Consider the following 18,450-nt stretch of genomic DNA (forward strand, 5'->3'; position numbering starts at 1 on the left):
ACAGGTAAATAAAGTAGATTAGCCAAAATGCTGAGTTGCTGAGGTCTGTCACACATGATGCGCAAACTCTGCAGATCCCTAAGTGTGCCAGTGTTGATTGGCATTGGTTGCTGTGATGTTTGGGCTGAAGAAAGCTTTTGAAGCTCCCGAACGATCGACCAGGAGGGAGGGAACATGCCAGTTGGGCATGTGTCTCTGCCAGGGTCCTACTCGAGTGTAGGCTGAACTCCTGACAGTATCAACTGTTGCAACATCATCTTGCTTCCCTTTCAGTTGTGAATCTCTTCTCTTGCTTGTGTACCTTAGAATCTTGCCTTCGGAACCTGACGCCCGCTGATGAAATTGTACTGCTTTTGGCGTGAAAAAAGATCTCACCCTTGCTTGCAAGTAGGAGTTGCTGTCATGTTTAGGGATGGGAGCCTGACAAATAAACAGCAAGCCAATGGATCGGCCCCAGCGCCTTTAACAGAGTCCCCTTTTTGACACCCGAAATGCTCACTTGCAAACGTTCAGCACAGCCATAATGATTACTTTCTAGGACAGCTATATTATGTTAACTGACCCTTGTGAAGGAAGAGGGTAAACCTGCTGATGGCCGGGAGTTGCAATTTGTCCAGAAAACCTGATCAATAAACGTGGCCCTGAACCGCGCTTATTAAAAGGTGATCGCTGGCCTTGCTGCTGTAGATAACAATATTCTGTATCTTTGATCCAGCTTCCCAGAAAGAAAAGAAAAATCTAATCTCTCTTGCTTCTGCTCTCAGCACTGCCTCCCAGGAAAAGCAATATCACCCTCATCTCCTTTAATAACACTCCAGAGTCAATGGCTCCCAATCCAAGCCGCTAAAAATAGCTTCCAAAATAGAAAGTACAACGAAGTCTCCCTGGAGATAATATGATCGGCACAGTTACCGCATAAAAATGTCACCAGCCAGTTACTCTCTCTTGAGAGCTACCAAAAGGGGGTGGGGGAAGGGAGAGTGTTGTGCATAAAAACTATTGAGTTTTAAGATCCCATCCTACTGTTCTAGTAGGGGTGATTTGCTCTAATGAATGGCAACCCATAACCCTAAAAGAGGGAGAATGAAACTGCATGTTTTTGGGGAAGGATAATCGTGTTGCAATGCATGTTGGGAGAAATGGTTTGCTTTCACAAGGCTGCATAGGTCCCAGGGCTGAATAGAGTAGAATAGAAAAGGTCTGTGAAGTTCATCTTGTCCAACCCCCTGTAATGCAGGAATATTTTAGCCCAACGCGGTGCTCAAACACATGACCCTGTGATTAAGATTCATGTGTTTATGCCAGAGAATATGAGAAGTAGATTTTACCTGTTTGCTTACTTTACTTATGTAGGTCTATGTTCCCAGTGTCTCTAACACAGGGGTGGGGGACATTATTTTATCCCAAGGGCCACATTTCCTTCTGGTCCACCTTCTGGAGTCCACATGCCAGTGGTGGGTGAGTAGAACAAGAGATGCACATTTTACCTTTATACATTCGGCTATTTTCTACACACACACCCTTCTCCGTTCTCCATCCAGGGAAGCAAGAGGCTTCGCCAGAGTTCAACAATACATTCCAGTCAGGCAAAGACATCTCAGGAGGATGCAAATGCAAGGCCCTGTGAGTCTTCTGTGCCCAAACACACATGGTGGTGCTTGGGCTGGTGCAGAAGACTCAAGGTGGGGCTCAGGAGAGAATGCAGCCTGGAGAGAGGCCCGGGGGCCATATGAGAGGCCCCTGAGCCCAGTACTTTTTTCCTGGGGGTTCTCAAGGGTACACAGCACCAGTACCTTCCACTCTCCATGTCAAAAGTGTGGTGCTCACTTTAACAACTTAATGGTGAGTACCAACAGCTTTCCCCCCTAAATAAAAGCACTGTATAAGCCTGAAGTTCCCTGAAGTTCCCAAATTGGAGTCAATTTGATTACCCCGCCTTTCATTTTTCCATTCTCCTCCTGTGATGAGGCTGCATTTTTTATGGTTTAATGGTTGAATGTTGTATTTTTATCTTGTTTTTAAGCTGTATTCTTTCAACTTGTTTTTATTATTGGTTGTTAGCCGCCCTGAACCCTGCCTTGGCTGGGGTGGGTGGGGTATAAATAAAATTTATTATTATTATTATTTATTATTCCAGACAAGAAAGCTGTATTGCACTCCCATCCCTATTACAGTAATGGGGGAAAAATACTTTCATGGTTTACAGCTTTTAAAATATGCCCAAAAGACGGCAGGGAAGATTCCCGGCCGATTTTGATGGGCAAATAATTGCACAGGGCCTGAGTGACAGGCAAGCAAACAAACAGGTTGAAGAGGAGGAGCAGGTCCAAGGGGGCTCTTGCTGGTCTCTCTCTCTCTCTCTCTCTCTCTCACACACACACACACAGGATGTAGGTCCTCAGCAGCTGCCCATGCATGCCAATCCATGTTGCCAGCCTTCCAGTGGCCCCAGCCCAAGGGCCAACAGTTGCTGTAGCTTCGTGGTAGGTGAACTACTTTGCATGCAGAAGGTGGCGGTTTCAATCCTTGCCATCGCCAGCTAGGGCTGGGGAAAATTCTCTGCTTAAAACCCATGGAGAGCAACTGCCAGTCAGTGTAGACAATACTGAGATAGATAGACTAATGGTCTGGGTCACAGAGTAATAGAATCATGGAAATATAGAGTTGGAAGGGACCTCTGAGGACCATCTAATCTGACTCCTATGTTGTACTCCCCACCCTTTCTCTGAGACAGAACTACATGTTAAGTATCAGAAAATTGTCCCCTGGCTGTAGGTGGGGAGGGTGCACAATTTTGGCCCATCGCTACCCAAAGGATAAATGTTGCTGTTTCCTCTGTCTCATCAAGAAACTTTCTGTGAAAACATCAAATATCTGTGCAATCTGCTCTGTGCTTTGAGGAATGAAGTGGGTTTAAATTGGGGAGGGAAAATAATAAACAAATGTGCAGGAAAATTTCAATGCCGAAACATTCATTCCGCAGAAACATTTCAGACAAGTCTGTTTAGGTGGTATATAGCCTTAACCTGCTTGCTTTACCCAGAGCATATCTGAGATGTCCCCAGGATTTAACTTGATTATTTATCAGCTTAAAACTGCACTGGAGAAGAAAATTAAATAGAGAGCTCCCTGGCAAGATAATAAAACTTATGCAGATGAAATGCCAGGCATTCATCTGGATAACAAGAAGAACTAATTCCATGAATGTAAAATGGTCTGCAGATCACCCTGCTCAGTTCTCATCTTCTTGGTTTTAATAGAATATTAGAAGATAAACTGGCAAAATTCCGGTGGTGTTTGGTAAGCTGCGGTGGCCAAACAACTGGCGTTCATTACTCTGAAATAAACAGATTGACTCACTAAGAACCAACCATTTGAGACACCGGAAAGGGAAGAAATCAAATTCACTTAGTGCTGGGTTTTCTTTGATAAATCCGCCTATGGACAACGTAACTGTTAGGTTTCTGTTTGTTGGGTTTTCTTTGATAATGCTGGGTTTTCTTTGATAAATCCGCCTATGGACAACGTAACTGTTAGGTTTCTGTTTGTGCCACTGTGCAGTTTTTGGAGTCACAAGACTCTGTTTACATTCCAGACTGTTGGAAGTCTCACAGGAGATGGGAGACGAATGTTGATGTTACTGGTTTCCTGTTTCTTTGTCCCAGTTGGTTCTCTGACCTCACAGAGAGCAGATGTATATTCTTTTCTGTCTGCGTAGTTGGAAATAAAACGTAGCAATGTAGCTCATATCTCTCATCCTTCTGCTGCTGTTTATATACTCTGCAGAATGGGATCGTGCCTGGAGCCTCACCAAAGGCTTAGGTCGTTAATCACCATCCAAGGAGATTCCAAAGACTTGACCGGTGGAGGTAGCTCGGTCGTACGGAGTTCCGACAGTAACACCCGGCACAAAGGTGTTCATGCATTTCAGCACCTGCTTGGGCATCTCATGGCTGCTGGCAGGCTGTGATATTTGGATGCTCTTATGGCACAACAAGTTGAGATAAGCACATTAAGGCCTCATAGACACAAACAAGCATTATTCACCAGGGCTGAAACAGAACCACTCGCGAAGTTTGGGTTCTGGAAGCATAGCCTTGTTGATTCTTCAGCACTCCGCTTGCTGCAGAATATTTCTTTTCTTATATCTCATTAGGAGGAACTTTTACATAATACCTGCACACATTTTTAAGAACCCAATGGTTTAGTGTGGCATACAGGCAATTAGAAACTCCCTGCCTATTGGTAACAGGCAGGAGCCTTCACTGTACTCTGCTTGGTGCCTGCTGAAGACATTCTTTTTAAAGATAATATTTTTTTTCCATTAAGTTTTCAAAAGTTTTACATATATACTTCAATACATAGATTTGTCTTTTTTCGACTTCCCATCCCATTTTCCATGGCGTTTCTAGTTTCTTCCCCATTGCTGCACAATGCCTTATTTTTCTTACAACATTGCTTCAATACTGTATTCTCTCATTCCTTTTGTTGATCATATCTCGAATCCTGCTCGCAAGTTCATCCAGCTATAGTATTTTCCTAAATAGTCCAAAAAGGGCTTCCAATCTTCCACCAAACAATCACCATTCAAGTCTCTTATTTTGGCTGTTCACTTTGCCATTTCTGCATAGTCTATCACCTTACTTATCCATTCTTCTTTGGTAGAAACTTCTTATTCCTTCCATTTTTGTGCAATAAAGAATCTTAGCCACTGCTGCTACATACATAAATAACTTAAACACCTTTTGGGGAACTTCTGTCCCTGGAGACATTTTTATTACAAGCCTACCAAAAATGTTTAGGAAGTTAAGTTGCTTCAGTCCATTCTATTCTATTGTGGTTTTAACTTTCTCTATGTTTTAAATTATGGCTATATACTGATAATTTCATAGTCTTTTTCTTTTTTGTAAATCGCTTTGAGGGATTCCCCACAATCAAGGGATATACAGTGGTACCTTGGTTCTCAAACTTAATCCGTTCTGGAAGTCCGTTCCAAAACCAAAGTGTTCCAAAACCAAGAGGTGCTTTCCCAGAGAAAGTAATGCAAAATGGATTAATCCGTTCCACACTTCTTCAGATACAAGATATCTGAAGAAGTGTGCATGCACACGAAAGTTTATACCGGGAACAAACTTAGTTGGTCTCTAAGGTGCTACTGGATAATTTTTTTATTTCTTTATATATTTCGACTGCGTCAGACCTACCCGAATGTAAATAGTGTGTTTGTGTATAATGGTATATGCTGGTATAGACCTAGCAAATACAACTCTGCTAAATGGCTGCTTCCTGCGGTGAACTTAAGTGCTTCAATGAGGTTCTGCAGTGTATACACACAAAAACACTGACAGAAATCACCCCTTGATGTGCCTACCTGGGCTTTAAATTCAAGCATGGGAAACCAGGATGGCTGGTTATTGACTGCCTATGATCAACACACTTGCCTGTTTTGTTTTAAGGGAGGTCCTTCCATAGGCATACAGTGGTACCTCAGATTACAAACACTTCGGGTTACAGACTCCGCTAACCCAGAAATAGTACCTCGGGTTAAGAACTTTGCTTAAGGATGAGAACAGAAATCGTGCAGTGGCAGCGGGAGGCCCCATTAGCTAAAGTGGTACCTCAGGTTAAGAACAGTTTCAGGTTAAGAACGGATCTCCAGAATGAATTAAGTTCATAACCAGAGATACCACTGTGTGTGTGTGTGTGTGTGTGTGTATAAAATAACAATGAACAGCTGCTAGTTGTGTAGTATGTAGGAAGTGTGGCTTCCCACACTTGTGCTAATGCTCAGCCATGGGCACTGCAGTATTTTCAGGAACTGCTTCCCCCTGTAAAGGCTGAAGAGGGCGAATGACCAGGGAGCCCATTTGCAGAAAGGACACCCACAAATCCCCTCACCCTCCTTGAATGAAAGGCAAGTGAAAAACCAGCAAGAACAAAACAAAACAAAATCCCACCCATGACTCCCTGAATTTTTTCCCCTTTGATAATATTTGAATACAGTTTATTTTCTCATTATTTGATGGAGAATATTAAGGGAGGGGAGAATGAAGCTTTCTTTCTTTACTTTCTTTTTGACACAACACAAATAAAAACTAAAATATGCTTAAGTTCTTTTTCTCTCTTTCTTGGGCATGCACTTGGAAAAGGTATCTAGAAAACAGTTTAGTCCAAAAGGATATTCACTTCCAGTTTTCTGGGGAGGAATTCATCTTGCCAAATTGATTTTTTTTCATAGCCTCTAGGAAAGGAGGCCAGGAACTTCCTCTAGCATAACAGCAAAGAAGCAATTGCCAAGTGGCAAAATCTATCTTTCCAAGAGTTCAGAGCCCAGACTCCTCCAAGCTGAAATCCCAAAGGAAAGCAAGCAAATAAATAAACCAAAATGGCCTGGAAGGCAGCAGAGAGGTTAAGTGAAAAAGTCCAGCAGAAACCATTTTTCAGATGACAAACCATCTTATTAAGCAGGAGGAGGAGGAGGAGGAGGAGGAGGAGGAGGAGGAGGAGGAGGAGGAAGAGGAAGAGGAAGAAGAAGAAGAAGAAGAAGAAGAAGAAAAAGAAAAAGAGGAGGAGGAGTTTGGATTTGATATCCCGCTTTATTACTGCCCTAAGGAGTCTCAAAGCGGCTAACAATCTCCTTTTCCCTTCCTCCCCCACAACAAACACTCTGTGAGGTGAGTGGGGCTGAGAGACTTCAGAGAAGTGTGACTAGCCCAAGGTCACCCAGCAGCTGCATGTGGAGGAGTGGAGGAGCGGAGAAGTGAACCCGGTTCACCAGATTATGAGTCCACCACTCTTAACCACTACACCACATAGAATTGTAGAGTTGGAAGGGACTCCAAGGGTCATCTAGTCCAACCCCCTGCAATGCAGGAATCTGAGCTAAAGCATCCATGACAGATGGCATCCAACCTCTCCTTAAAAACCTCCTTCTGAGGTCTACCACCTTCTGAGGAAGTCCCTTCCACTGTCCAACAGCTTTTACTGTCAGAAAGTTCTTTCTGGTGTTGATTCAGAATCTCTCATCTTATAACTTGAAACATTGGCTCAGGTGCTTCCATCCTGAGCAGGAGAAAACAAGCTTGCTCCATTTCCCACCTGTCACATGAAAGATGGAGCAAGCTTGTTTTCCCCTGCTCAGGAGACGAGGACCCAAACCAATGGTGAACCGCAATGGTGTTTTTTTAATGTGATATGTGCCACTTATCTTCTGTTCTGAATCACTTAGGCAACAGGGCAATTTCCTGACAAATCTCCAAAGAATTCTATAAGGGGAAGGCGCTTTATTTTCCCCCTCTCCACCCCCTTCCTGACAACAGGAAGCTTCCATAAGCAAAGGCTCACAGTTCTGTGCACTTGGCAGAATGAACGCAAGCGGGAGATTTTGGATGAGCAGGAACATTTGGTGCACTGCCTCTCTGATTACTGCCGAATTTGTTTTACTAAACTAATTTCTCCTACGCCATCCAAGCAGATGCTGAGGTTTAAGCCAACAAATCCCTTGCTTGCAATAACACCCCTCCTCCCACCCCTTTCATCCTACATCTATTCTCCAATGCCTGCTAAGGGCAGATGCACAATAGGGTTAAGCTGGATGTTTTCCAATAAACATTTCCAGAGCTCTTGGGAGAGGATAAAGAGTTTCTTGACCCCACCAAAGCTTACTATTCTCACTGATGATCACAGGCTGCAGCTTCATTTTTATTTTTAATGGTCTTCTTTTTTACAGTGACATCATGATGCAGCCAAATAACATGGCTGCATTGAGATGTCACTGAGGGCATGCAAGGCAAAAACTGCTTCAGAGTAAAGGCAAGGTCTATCCAAGAATTATTGCCCTCACTCTAAATTCCCTTGGTGGTGAAATTAAAAATTTAAGGACATATGTGTGTGTGTGTGTGTGTATGGACATGGGTGGCGCTGTGGGTTAAACCACAGATCCTAGGACTTGCCGATCAGAAGGTCGGCGCTTCAAATCCCCGTGATGGGGTGAGCTCCTGTTGCTCGGTCCCTGCTCCTGCCAACCTAGCAGTTCGAAAGCACGTCAAAGTACAAGTAGATAAATAGGTACCACTCTGGTGGGAAGGTAAACGGCGTTTCTGTGTGCGGCTGTGGTTCGCGAGAAGCGGCTTAGTCATGCTGGCCACATGACCCAGAAGCTGTACGCTGGCTCCCTTGGCCAATAAAGAGAGATGAGCACTGCAACCCCAGAGTCGGTCATGACTGGACCTAATGGTCAGGAGTCCCTTTACATATATATATGGTCTGAAGCTCAACATAAGAAAAACTAAGATCACGGCCACTGCTCCCATCACCTCCTGGCAAATAGAAGGGGAAGAAATGGAGGCAGTGAAAGATTTTACTTTCTTGGGCCCCATGATCACTGCAGATGGTGACAGCAGTCACGAAATTAAAAGTCACCTGCTTCTTGGGAGAAAAGTGATGACAAACCTAGACAGCATCTTAAAAAGCAGAGACATCACCTTGCCAACAAAGGTCCGTATAGTAAAAGCTATGGTTTTCCCAGTAGTGATGTATGGAAGTGAGAGCTGGACCATAAAGAAGGCTGATTGCCAAAGAATGGATGTTTTTGAATTATGATGCTGGAGGAGACTCTTGAAAGTCCCATGGACTACAAGAAGATCAAACCTATCCATTCTGAAGGAAATCAGCCCTGAGTGCTCACTGGAAGGACAGATCCTGAAGCTGAGGCTCCAGTACTTTGACCACCTCATGAGAAGAGAAGACTCCCTGGAAAAGACCCTGATGCTGGGAAAGGTTGAGGGCACAAGGAGAAGGGAATGACAGAGGATGAGATGGTTGGACAGTGTTCTCGAAGCTACCAGCATGAGTTTGACCAAACTGCGGGAGGCAGTGGAAGACAGAAGTGCCTGGCGTGCTCTGGTCCAGGGGTCACGAAGAGTCGGACAAAACTAAACAACAACAACATTTACCTGTATTTCTTAGTGTCGCAACAAGGATAATGCATGACTGAGACCTCAGATTAAGTAAGTAAATCATTTTTAAACTTACTTCAGAGTGTGCTCTGTTTCATTGCATGAAGGTAGAAAGGGAGCCAGCTGCCTCAAGCAGCTGGAACATAATGAATGAAGGTTTAATATCCTATTCCTATGCTTCATTAATAATGAAGGGATTTAAACACTCCTACTGAGGCTCTCTGTGTGTAAGCCCTGTGGTTTTTAAACAGGCACTAGCCTGTTTTTTTCTTTGCTAGTTAATCCACCTGATGGTGGCATGGAGAAAAGCAGGTGAGAGGCGTAGCCTGGGGTAAGAGCATGACCAAGGGAGTGTTATAAGAGCAAATCAGAAGGTCTGGGGAGCCACATTCAATTCCCCGCCCCCTGGCCCAAGTTTCCTCACCCTTGTTTTAGCTCCAAAAGGGCTTCTGGTGCAATTTACAATGATCTGAAGACAGTCCCTGCTCTCTGGATTTACAGTCCAAAGGACATGACACAAAAGGAAAAGGAGGGGAAAGAGAAATGGGAAATGCAAGCACCAGTTCATGAAGCTACAATCTTCTCAGGTTGCTGTTTTTAATGATCAAAACATATCTGCATATGTGTTGAGAAGATGTGTTTAGCAATGTGTGTTTTGAGAGCTAATACATTTAGAATTTCATATTCTGAGAAGAAATGGTTCTATTAACAGGAATTTAAAAGCAGGTTTCCATGTGTATGGTTGTTGTTTTTTTAAGAAAACAAAATGTGCTGGTTAATGCAGAAATGGAAGAGAACAAGGGGCAGATCCAACATTCTCTATCCACTAATGCAAGATCCCTTGTGCCAGCAGATGACAGATTTTAAACTGCGCACAGCAAAATAATCCAACACAACAACTGTGTTACTGGTTGCTTGTTGTGCAACCGCTAGTTCATATTGTGCAATCCATCACACAAGACTCTTTGGCAATGTACTTGTTGCACTGGCAGAACACTGTTGTGCAAGGGAAAACACAAGTATAGCAGTAAGTGACTAGGTTAGCGCTACATTGGATGCAAACCAGGACTATCGGAGAACACGTGTAAAACTGAAGTGGACCTGAAACAGAGTGATTTGCCCATCCCTATTCCCAATGTACGCCGAAGAATTGATGCTTTTGAATTGTGGTGCTGGAGGAGACTCTTGAGAGTCCCATGGACTGCAAGAAGATCAAACCTATCCATTCTTAAGGAAATCAGCCCTGAGTGCTCACTGGAAGAACAGATCCTGAAGCTGAGGCTCCAATACTTTGGTCACCTCATGAGAAGAGAAGACTCCCTGGAAAAGACCCTGATGTTGGGAAAGATGGAGGGCACAAGGAGAAGGAGATGACAGAGGACGAGGTGGTTGGACAGTGTTCTTGAAGCTACCAGCATGAGTTTGAGCAAACTGCGGGAGGCGGTGGAAGAGAGGAGTGCCTGGCGTGCTCTGGTCCATGGGTCATGAAGAGTCGGACACGACTAAACAACAATTTCTACTGTAATGCTTCAATTCAGAACTCCACAATATGGAGAGAATTTCCTTGATGAGAATTGCAAAAGGATCTGCAGCTGGCATTTGAATTTTCTCTTTGACAACAAGCTGATGCGCCTTCTGAACATAGTATGCTTAACAATCTGTACGTGATAGGTGGGTGCAGAAATAGAGAGCATTCACTCAGAGAGAGAAAGAGAGTGGTGTGTGTGTGTGCTATAATGTTTTGCCTTATAAAATAGCACATTACTCACGGCTATGGGATCCAGTGGTCTAAAGTGGCCCGAATAGAAACAAGGAAGATAAGACTTTGGAATTAGAAATAAAGGCATCAGAAGGAGAGGTGGAAAAGAACAGGCAGCAAGGATGACCAGAAAACATAAGCAACAATTAATAAACATATAAATGGATGTCACTCACCTGTCGCTTCCCCAGACCACAGCCTAGCTATTAATTATTCCAATCACAATGATGATATAGCTACATAATTGCTGTAACTGGTTCTTGATTCAGCTCCTAAATGTATGCGTGTGTGCTTAAGAGATAATGCATGTTTTAAAATATTTTCTAAACGATCCACAATTACACTGATAATTTGCCTTTGATCATTCATGTTTTTGTTCCTAGAGTGTTACTCCCACTTCTTTTCTTTTCCAGATTGGGAAGCTTTGACAAGCATAATTCTTACCTCCCCAGAACAATGCCAGCGAGGCAGCCTTTGTCTTGCGGAGGGGAAGGAAAGGATGCAAATGAGGTTCAGTGTCAAGGGGGGGGGGCGGCTTTTAAAAATAATAATAATGATGGGGAGAAGGGATGTCAGAGAATTCTAACAGAAACGGGAGCAGAAATTGCTGGTGTCTGCTTATTCATCCATTCTTTGGGACACAAATGAATCAAGTGAATTAGTATCCTCTACAATTGTTTTTGTTTTTAGTCCACAAATGATACCTGCATGTTTCTGCTCCAAGCTGCATACAGTTTTGCTCAGTTTGCTCTAAGATTACATCCACAAGCTCCTTTAAAACCCTTGGATGCAGATCACCAGGCCCTGGAAATTTGAATTCATTTTGAGAAGTGTTCGCTGAGAGCCAGTGTGGTGTAGTGGTTAAGAGCAGTAGAGTCGTAATCTGGGGAACCGGGTTCGTGTCTCCGCTCCTCCACATGCAGCTGCTGGGTGACCTTGGGCTAGTCACACTTCTCTGAAGTCTCTCAGCCTCACTCACCTCACAGAGTGTTTGTTGTGGGGGAGGGAGGGAAAGGAGAATGTTAGCCACTTTGAGACTCCTTTGGGTAATGATAAAGCGGGATATCAAATCCAAACTCCTCCTCTTCTTCTATCTTGGGCTGCAGCTCCCTCCTTGCATCACTTACAGTGGTACCTTGTATTATGACCGGGATCCGTTCCGGAGCCCTGGCTGCTAGCCAAAAAGGATTCAGGGCAAAGCGCCACATCTGCGCACACGCGTGGAGCGGTTTGTGCTTCTGAGCATGCGCAAGCGGCAAACCCAGAAGTAACCTGTTCTGATACTTTCGGGCTTGCCATGGATATTCGCCAGAATGGACGCTAGACGAGGTGGACGTTCAAGGAGATATTACTGTATTCTGTTATCACTAATTTGGGTGCTGCTCTTCTTTTGGGTAAAGACAGAGGCAAAGTAGGTGTTGAGCAGTTCCACCTTCTCTCTGTCACCCAATAGCATTTGTGAGCATTTTGAATGCCAACTCTTTAGAAAGACCCCTTTTCACCCATTTTAGTTTAAAGGAAGGAGAAAAAATATAAACACAAAGAGCCCTGCTGGGCCAGGGCAAAGGTCCACCCTGTTCTCAACAGTGATCAAAGGAGATGCCTTATAGGAAGCCTGCCAAAATAAATAAATAGTTGCTTACCCCATCCAATTCCGTAGTAGTATAAATGCTTGCTTTCTTCAGATCCAAACACTTTGATCACCATACTGTAGAGATGAAATCCTTCCACCAGCATCCATGCAAAAGCACTCAAGAAGAAGAAATGGAGGAGAACGGCGAGGATTTTGCAGGGCACCTAAAAAGTGGAAGCAAGCATATAAATATCAAAATGCACAGAAATGTCAAAACTGTTGGTGCAAAAAACCAAAAGCAAAACTATATAGGAAGGAGAATTCCTGAATGCCAAGATCCAAATTTGGGGCAAGTAATTTTTGGTGAAAGAACCCCACAGAGATTTAAGGTTACAAGCTATGCAACGAAGTAAAACATGAAAATACGAGCTGCCCATCTGAATGAGATTCAAAATTTCCTTCTTCCCCCAGCAGAGGAAAAGAACACACATGTGGCAAGTTGAAAAATGAATTACTTAAAAACTCTTCAAAAGTCAGGTACATGTGCTTCAGAAAAGTTGCAGAGGCAGTAAAACTTAGTTACAAAGTAGTAAAATTTCCTAGGTTATTTATATAGGAACTCAAGAGTGGCTGGTGAGAGCCATATGGTTGAGCTGAAGCAATCAGCTCAAACATTTTCACATGATGAGCTTCTCAAAAAGACTGGGGCGGGAATAATAGGCTTGATTACCTATTTCCTCCCAAGATAGGGGAAGTGATACAGCTAAGCCTGACAGGACAGCTTACTTTATGGTGTTAACCCTTTCATGCATTAATTAGAGTTAAGCATGTTGGTTTTATTGGGAATAGTGATCCCACAAAACCATCCAATGCATCATTTCCAATAATATTTATTACAATACACATACCAAATGCCCGAACTGTGTCACATACATTTTCTCAGCAATTCCTCCAGCTCCCATGTTTTCATCCTCATATTATAGATGCAAAGACTGAAACTCATACTATCTTGCTTAAGGACTCTATCCTGTCCAGAAAGTTTATGATTGCTCTTAGGTATGAACTACGGCTGAGGTTAAAGAGCAAACTCTTGGAGGCTGCAAAGGTGACAAGGGTGGATATGAAGCTGCCTTATACCATCAGACAATAGGTCTATCTAGCTCAGGACTGCCTACACTGGTTGGCAGCAGCTCTCCAGGCTTTCAGAGAGAGGTCTGTCCCAGCCCTAGTTGGAGATGGCAGGGAATGAACCAGGGACTTTCTGCATGCAAAGCAGATGATGTGCCACTGAGCTATGGATGAATCTGTCAATTTTTGTTTCCCATAGATTCTCATTTCCCTCCATTTTAAATTCAGTTCTCCACATTTCCACAGCAATTTCCATTTGTGAATATCTCCTAAGAGAAATGTATTTTTTAAATGTATTTTTAAATGTTTTTGGAATCAATTTCCCCTGGTGTATGCATTTTTGTATACAGTACAGTGGTACCTCTAGATACAAACAGGATCCGTTCTGGAGCCCCGTTCGCATCTAGAGGTAAACGTAACTAGCGATGGCACATCTGCGCACGCACGCATCGCTTTTCGTCGCTTCTGTGCATGCGTATGATGTCATTTTGAGTGTCTGCGCATGTGCAAGCAGCAAAACCCGGAAGTAACGTGCTTCGTTACTTCCGGGTTGCCGAGGAGCGCAACTCGAACGCGCTCAACTCGAAGCATATTTAACCCGAGGTATGACTGTACTGTTTGATTGGAGGACTGCATTGCAAAATTCAGAGAAGTGTGGAGTTTGAGGATTGGATGTATTTTGGTTCACACACTGGTTCAAGTTGAATGAATTGGGTAGTTTGCCATTAAAATGAAAACAAAAATAAAATTTATCCCCTCTCCCTAAATGCTGTGTATATGTTCCCCGCTTGTAGGTGCTCTGTGGAAGGTCTTACGAAACTGGGAAAAGGTTGCTCACTGAACTGGGGAGCATCCCAGCATTGCCTAAGGACCGCAGTGGTGCATCTTGTTCTTCCCACTCTCTAATGCATCCTTTCAACTTAGCACAGAAAGCTACACAAATGTCCCGATGTTGCCTGAGCAACTAAACAGCTCTTTCTCTCTTACAACAGATTCCAGTTTTCTAGGCAACACTGGAATTCTTGTTCTCACTTCCCATAATGCCCCAGAAGTGCCAGAACCTAGGTAAGCAACCCTGCGTTGCCTGGGAAAGTGGGCAATACTTTCTCCTTTGCAGACGCTCGTTCCCTGGAAGAGGGCAGACATTACCTTGTTACCTAGACAACACTGGAATGCTTCCTCTCTTTCTGCAAGACTGGGACCTAGGCAAGGAACCCAAAGTTGCCTAAGCAACTGAGTGGCTATCTCCTTTGGCTGCAACATACTGCCAGAGTCCTTTCCACAATGAGACAGAAATCTTCAGAGTAGTGGATCGTTGTGGATGCAGATAAAAATAAGCATTTGAAGCATTCAAGAGAATTTCATGAAGTGTTTATTTGAGGTGGTGCACAGATCCTAATTTGAACTGTATTAATTATCCCAGACTGGATAAATGGGCACGCATACAGACCAGTCCAAAATGGATATATTGATGGAGGAAAAAGAAAGTGTTCATTCAGAAACATCCTAAGAGCCTTTCTCTGCATTTGTTTCATTTCAATATTTTTGTCCCACTTTCCTTGCAATTGTATCTCAAAGTGTCTCACATCAATAAAAGGGAGAGCATGAGTGAGTCAGCAACTGAGCGAATGAGAAAGAGAGGTCCTGCCATCACATTTATAAATGAAAAGGGAAAGATACACAAAGTAAAGAGAGAAGAGGAAGTGAAGGAGAAGGAAGATCTGTTCTTCAAGGTCAGTAGAAAGGAGTGAACTTTAAGCATTTATATCCAGCTTCAGGAATGATTCATCTGCTGTTGCTGGTGTTCTTGCTTGAATGGTAGCTGGTGACTCTTGTTCCTTGGGCTGCTGGATGGTGCTAAACTTGACTACTGCAGTCCCAGGGCCTCTGGTACTTGGAACTGTGTATTTATTTCATGCAGGGAGGCAGCAGGAACCCCCCATACACACAGAGGTGCTCCCTCTCTGGTCTGATGTTTGAGGTCAGTTTGGTCTCCAAGATGCTCTCCCTGAAAAGTTGGTACAGTGCAGGAGATTCCAGCTGCTTTGAAAAAGGTGACGGTGTGGCCACTCCTAAAGAAACCGCTCCTTCATTGGAGGTTCTTAAACAGAGACATCACCTTGCTGACAAAGGTCCGTATAGTTAAAGCTATGGTTTTCCCAGTAGTGATGTATGGAAGTGAGAGCTGGGCCATGAAGAAGGCTGATCGCTGAAGAATTGGTACTTTTGAATTATGGTGCTGGAGGAGACTCTTGAGTCTCATGGACTGCAAGAAGATCAAACCTATCCATTCTGAAGGAAATCAGCCCTGAGTGCTCACTGGAAGGACAGATCCTGAAGCTGAGGCTCCAATACTTTGGCCACCTCATGAGAAGAAAAGACTCCCTGGAAAAGACCCAGATGCTGGGAAAGATTGAGGGCACAAGGAGAAGGGGACGACAGAGGACGAGATGGTTGGACAGCGTTCTCAAAGCTACCAACATGAGTTTGACCAAACTGCAGGAGGCAGTTGAAGACAGGAGTGCCTGGAGTGCTCTGGTCCATGGGGTCACAAAGAGTTGGACACAACTAAACAACAACAACAAAAGTTTGGATGGTCAGGGATTCTTAAGCTGTGATTCCTACATTGTGGAGAGTTGGACTAGATGACCCTCAGGCTCCCTTCCAACTGTACAGTTCTATGATATTATAATTCTACCTCAAAGAGATCACTACAGCTTTTCTGCACCCAGGCTCCCCTTTTCCTGTAGCTTTTCTGCCCAGGCTCCCCTTCCTCCTGCTTGGTCAAAACAGCCAAGCTTAAAAAGTGGGTTGTGCATTCCTACGCCCTCCTCATGTAGGCATGTGTGTTTGTTTCCCTCTTGTTCTCATTGCATTCCCTTCTCGAGTGAGTTTTCTGACTGTAACTTGACTGCTGGAGCTCTTCCTTCAAGAGACCATTGTGGTGGGATTGAATCAAGGATTTCTCTGCAGTCCACCTTGCCTGGCTTTCTGTTCAAATGGGTTGCAGACACAGCTTCCCCACTGCATGGAGAATGGTTGTTTTGCTTTGCTGGGGCAAAAGACAAAAGAATGCATTTTCCTCAGAAAAATGATTCATGTTATTATAATCCATGAAAGCCAGAGGTTTTCTCCCTTTGTGTGTAGTTTTGTTTGTTCTGAATCCATCAAAAGAGAAAACAAAAGAATAACAAATCTTATTCTTCAGCAAGACGATGTCACCATCCACACCTCCCTGTTCCTCAAGTAACACACAGGGTATAATTCTCCTTGACCTCAATTACTTTAAAATGCAGGCGGGGTGGAGAGAAGAGTTATTCCATTTTACAGAAAGCAGAAAGCATTCAGCACCTCCTCTGAGATCTACAAGGTCTCCACAGGCAGGAAATTTTTGTAAAGGTGTTCAGAATTGAACCAGGAAGTCCCTGAGGGTGGAACTACCTCAGACAGTGTGAACCTGCCACTCAACACCTGTGTCAATCAGGCCTGTGGTCAGAATGTAGCAGCAGTGAAAGGGCCTAATTCTCTTGTGTGGATTGGAAAGCATCTATCAATCAGATGGCACAATCCTCTGAATTTTGCTACGCAGTTCCACAGAAGTGTATATTTTATTGGGAGAAGACATTCAAAAATGGGTATTTTATGTGAAAGTACAAAGATGTGTGTTTTAGCAAAATATGTATACAAAATTCACATAACATGAGTATAATTTAATTGCAATGTTTTGTGCAGGTTTTCAATCCACTCAAAAGTGAATGGACCTCTGGGAGCATGTAATAATGACACAGGACAAAAATAGGCTGATCTGTCCATCCTCGGTCATTTCCCTTTAAAAAAGAATGGTGCAGTGGTCAGCACCAAATGACCGGATCTGAGAGAGACCCTTGCAGTGCCACTGATTTTTTTGAGAAAAATGTCCTCAAGTCAGGAGAAGAGGTGGAAATCAAAATGGCAGCTCATAACACTGATCAGAGCACTTTTGCTGGAGTTCCCTGATGCCACAAGGTGGGGTCACCAGAACTCACAGCATGAAGGGGGCTTACCAGCAGGCACTTTGCTGGGGGGGGGTCTCCTCAACTCTGGAGGCTGACGTCCATTTGGACTGGTAGGGCTGAAAGCAGAAAGTCCACGACATGGCGGATGCTGAGCAAATGACAAGTGGAGCCAACTAATTCTCATTTTGCCCTCCTGCTACTGCCTGCTGAGTTTTAGAAGGAGCAACATTGAGAGACTAAGGAGTAGGAAGCTGACAGGCTGTGTGATCCCTCACCCTGGACTGGTTGTATCTGAGAAGGTAAGCAGGTGGGGGTTGGCCAAGATTAGACCAAGGCTGGTGTCTCAGTGCCCCATTTTCCTTAATGGACCAGCTTCCATTGCCTGGAGTCAGTCTATAGGCTCAGAAAAACTAGGAATTGGCCAAGTCTGGTATTAATATGAAATTCAAGAAAGAATGCGATTTTCTGGTCTTGCCTGACCAATAGAGCAGTCAACTCTGCCTGTTGCAAGCAGTGTTCAAAACTCCCATTGTTCTAGGCGCATTTTGCGACAGGGAATTTCATTACTGCGAGCAGTTTCGGAGCTCTGGGCGCAGTACTGCGCCTAAGATTTCAGATCAAAACTGCAGAGTGGAAGGAAAAGAGGACCTTTTTCTGCCTGCCCACTTCTAGCTACTCTCTGAAGACTGGAGAAGAGACCCTCTTCAGATAATTAGGGGGGTGGGCAGGGAAAAGACTAGACCATGTCAAAAAGGAACATAATAGTTTAGCTGCAGTTCATTCATTTTCAGCTTTGTATTCTTGTTATAAAAAAGCATGCCTAGACATTCCATTGTTGCGCCCATAACCTAGGTTTAAGGTGCCATGTAGCTCCTAGCTTTTCATATCTCACTGGTTGCAAGCACTGCATGCCAGACCCAGCAGAAAAGTTGGAGGAAAACCCTTCAGGCAAGGCTGGAGCCCTTGTTGAAATTAGGCTTTTTTTTAAAAAAAGCAATGGCTGCATTTCTAAGAGTCTGGAGCCCAGATTCCCACCAG

At 43.9% G+C, this 18,450-nt stretch overlaps 1 protein-coding gene and 1 long non-coding RNA gene across 3 annotated transcripts in view; one reads left to right on the plus strand and one right to left on the minus strand.

The window, feature by feature from the left end:
* LOC310666934 overlaps positions 1-18,450 on the plus strand; it is a 396,489-nt gene that overhangs the window by 152,857 nt on the left and 225,182 nt on the right. The gene's annotated exons all lie outside the window — the stretch shown is intronic.
* The window catches only part of ADGRD1 (adhesion G protein-coupled receptor D1), a 293,282-nt gene that overhangs the window by 67,925 nt on the left and 206,907 nt on the right, over positions 1-18,450 (minus strand). For both annotated transcript variants that reach the window (XM_083418242.1, XM_083418243.1), the window contains one exon: positions 12,360-12,513. In XM_083418242.1, the coding sequence (XP_083274368.1) occupies positions 12,360-12,513 (154 nt within the window). The remainder of the gene's footprint in view (positions 1-12,359; positions 12,514-18,450) is intronic.

Source organism: Podarcis tiliguerta, assembly GCF_965153285.1.
Source record: "Podarcis tiliguerta genome assembly, chromosome: 16".
In the NCBI taxonomy this organism is placed as follows: Eukaryota; Metazoa; Chordata; class Lepidosauria; order Squamata; family Lacertidae; genus Podarcis; species Podarcis tiliguerta.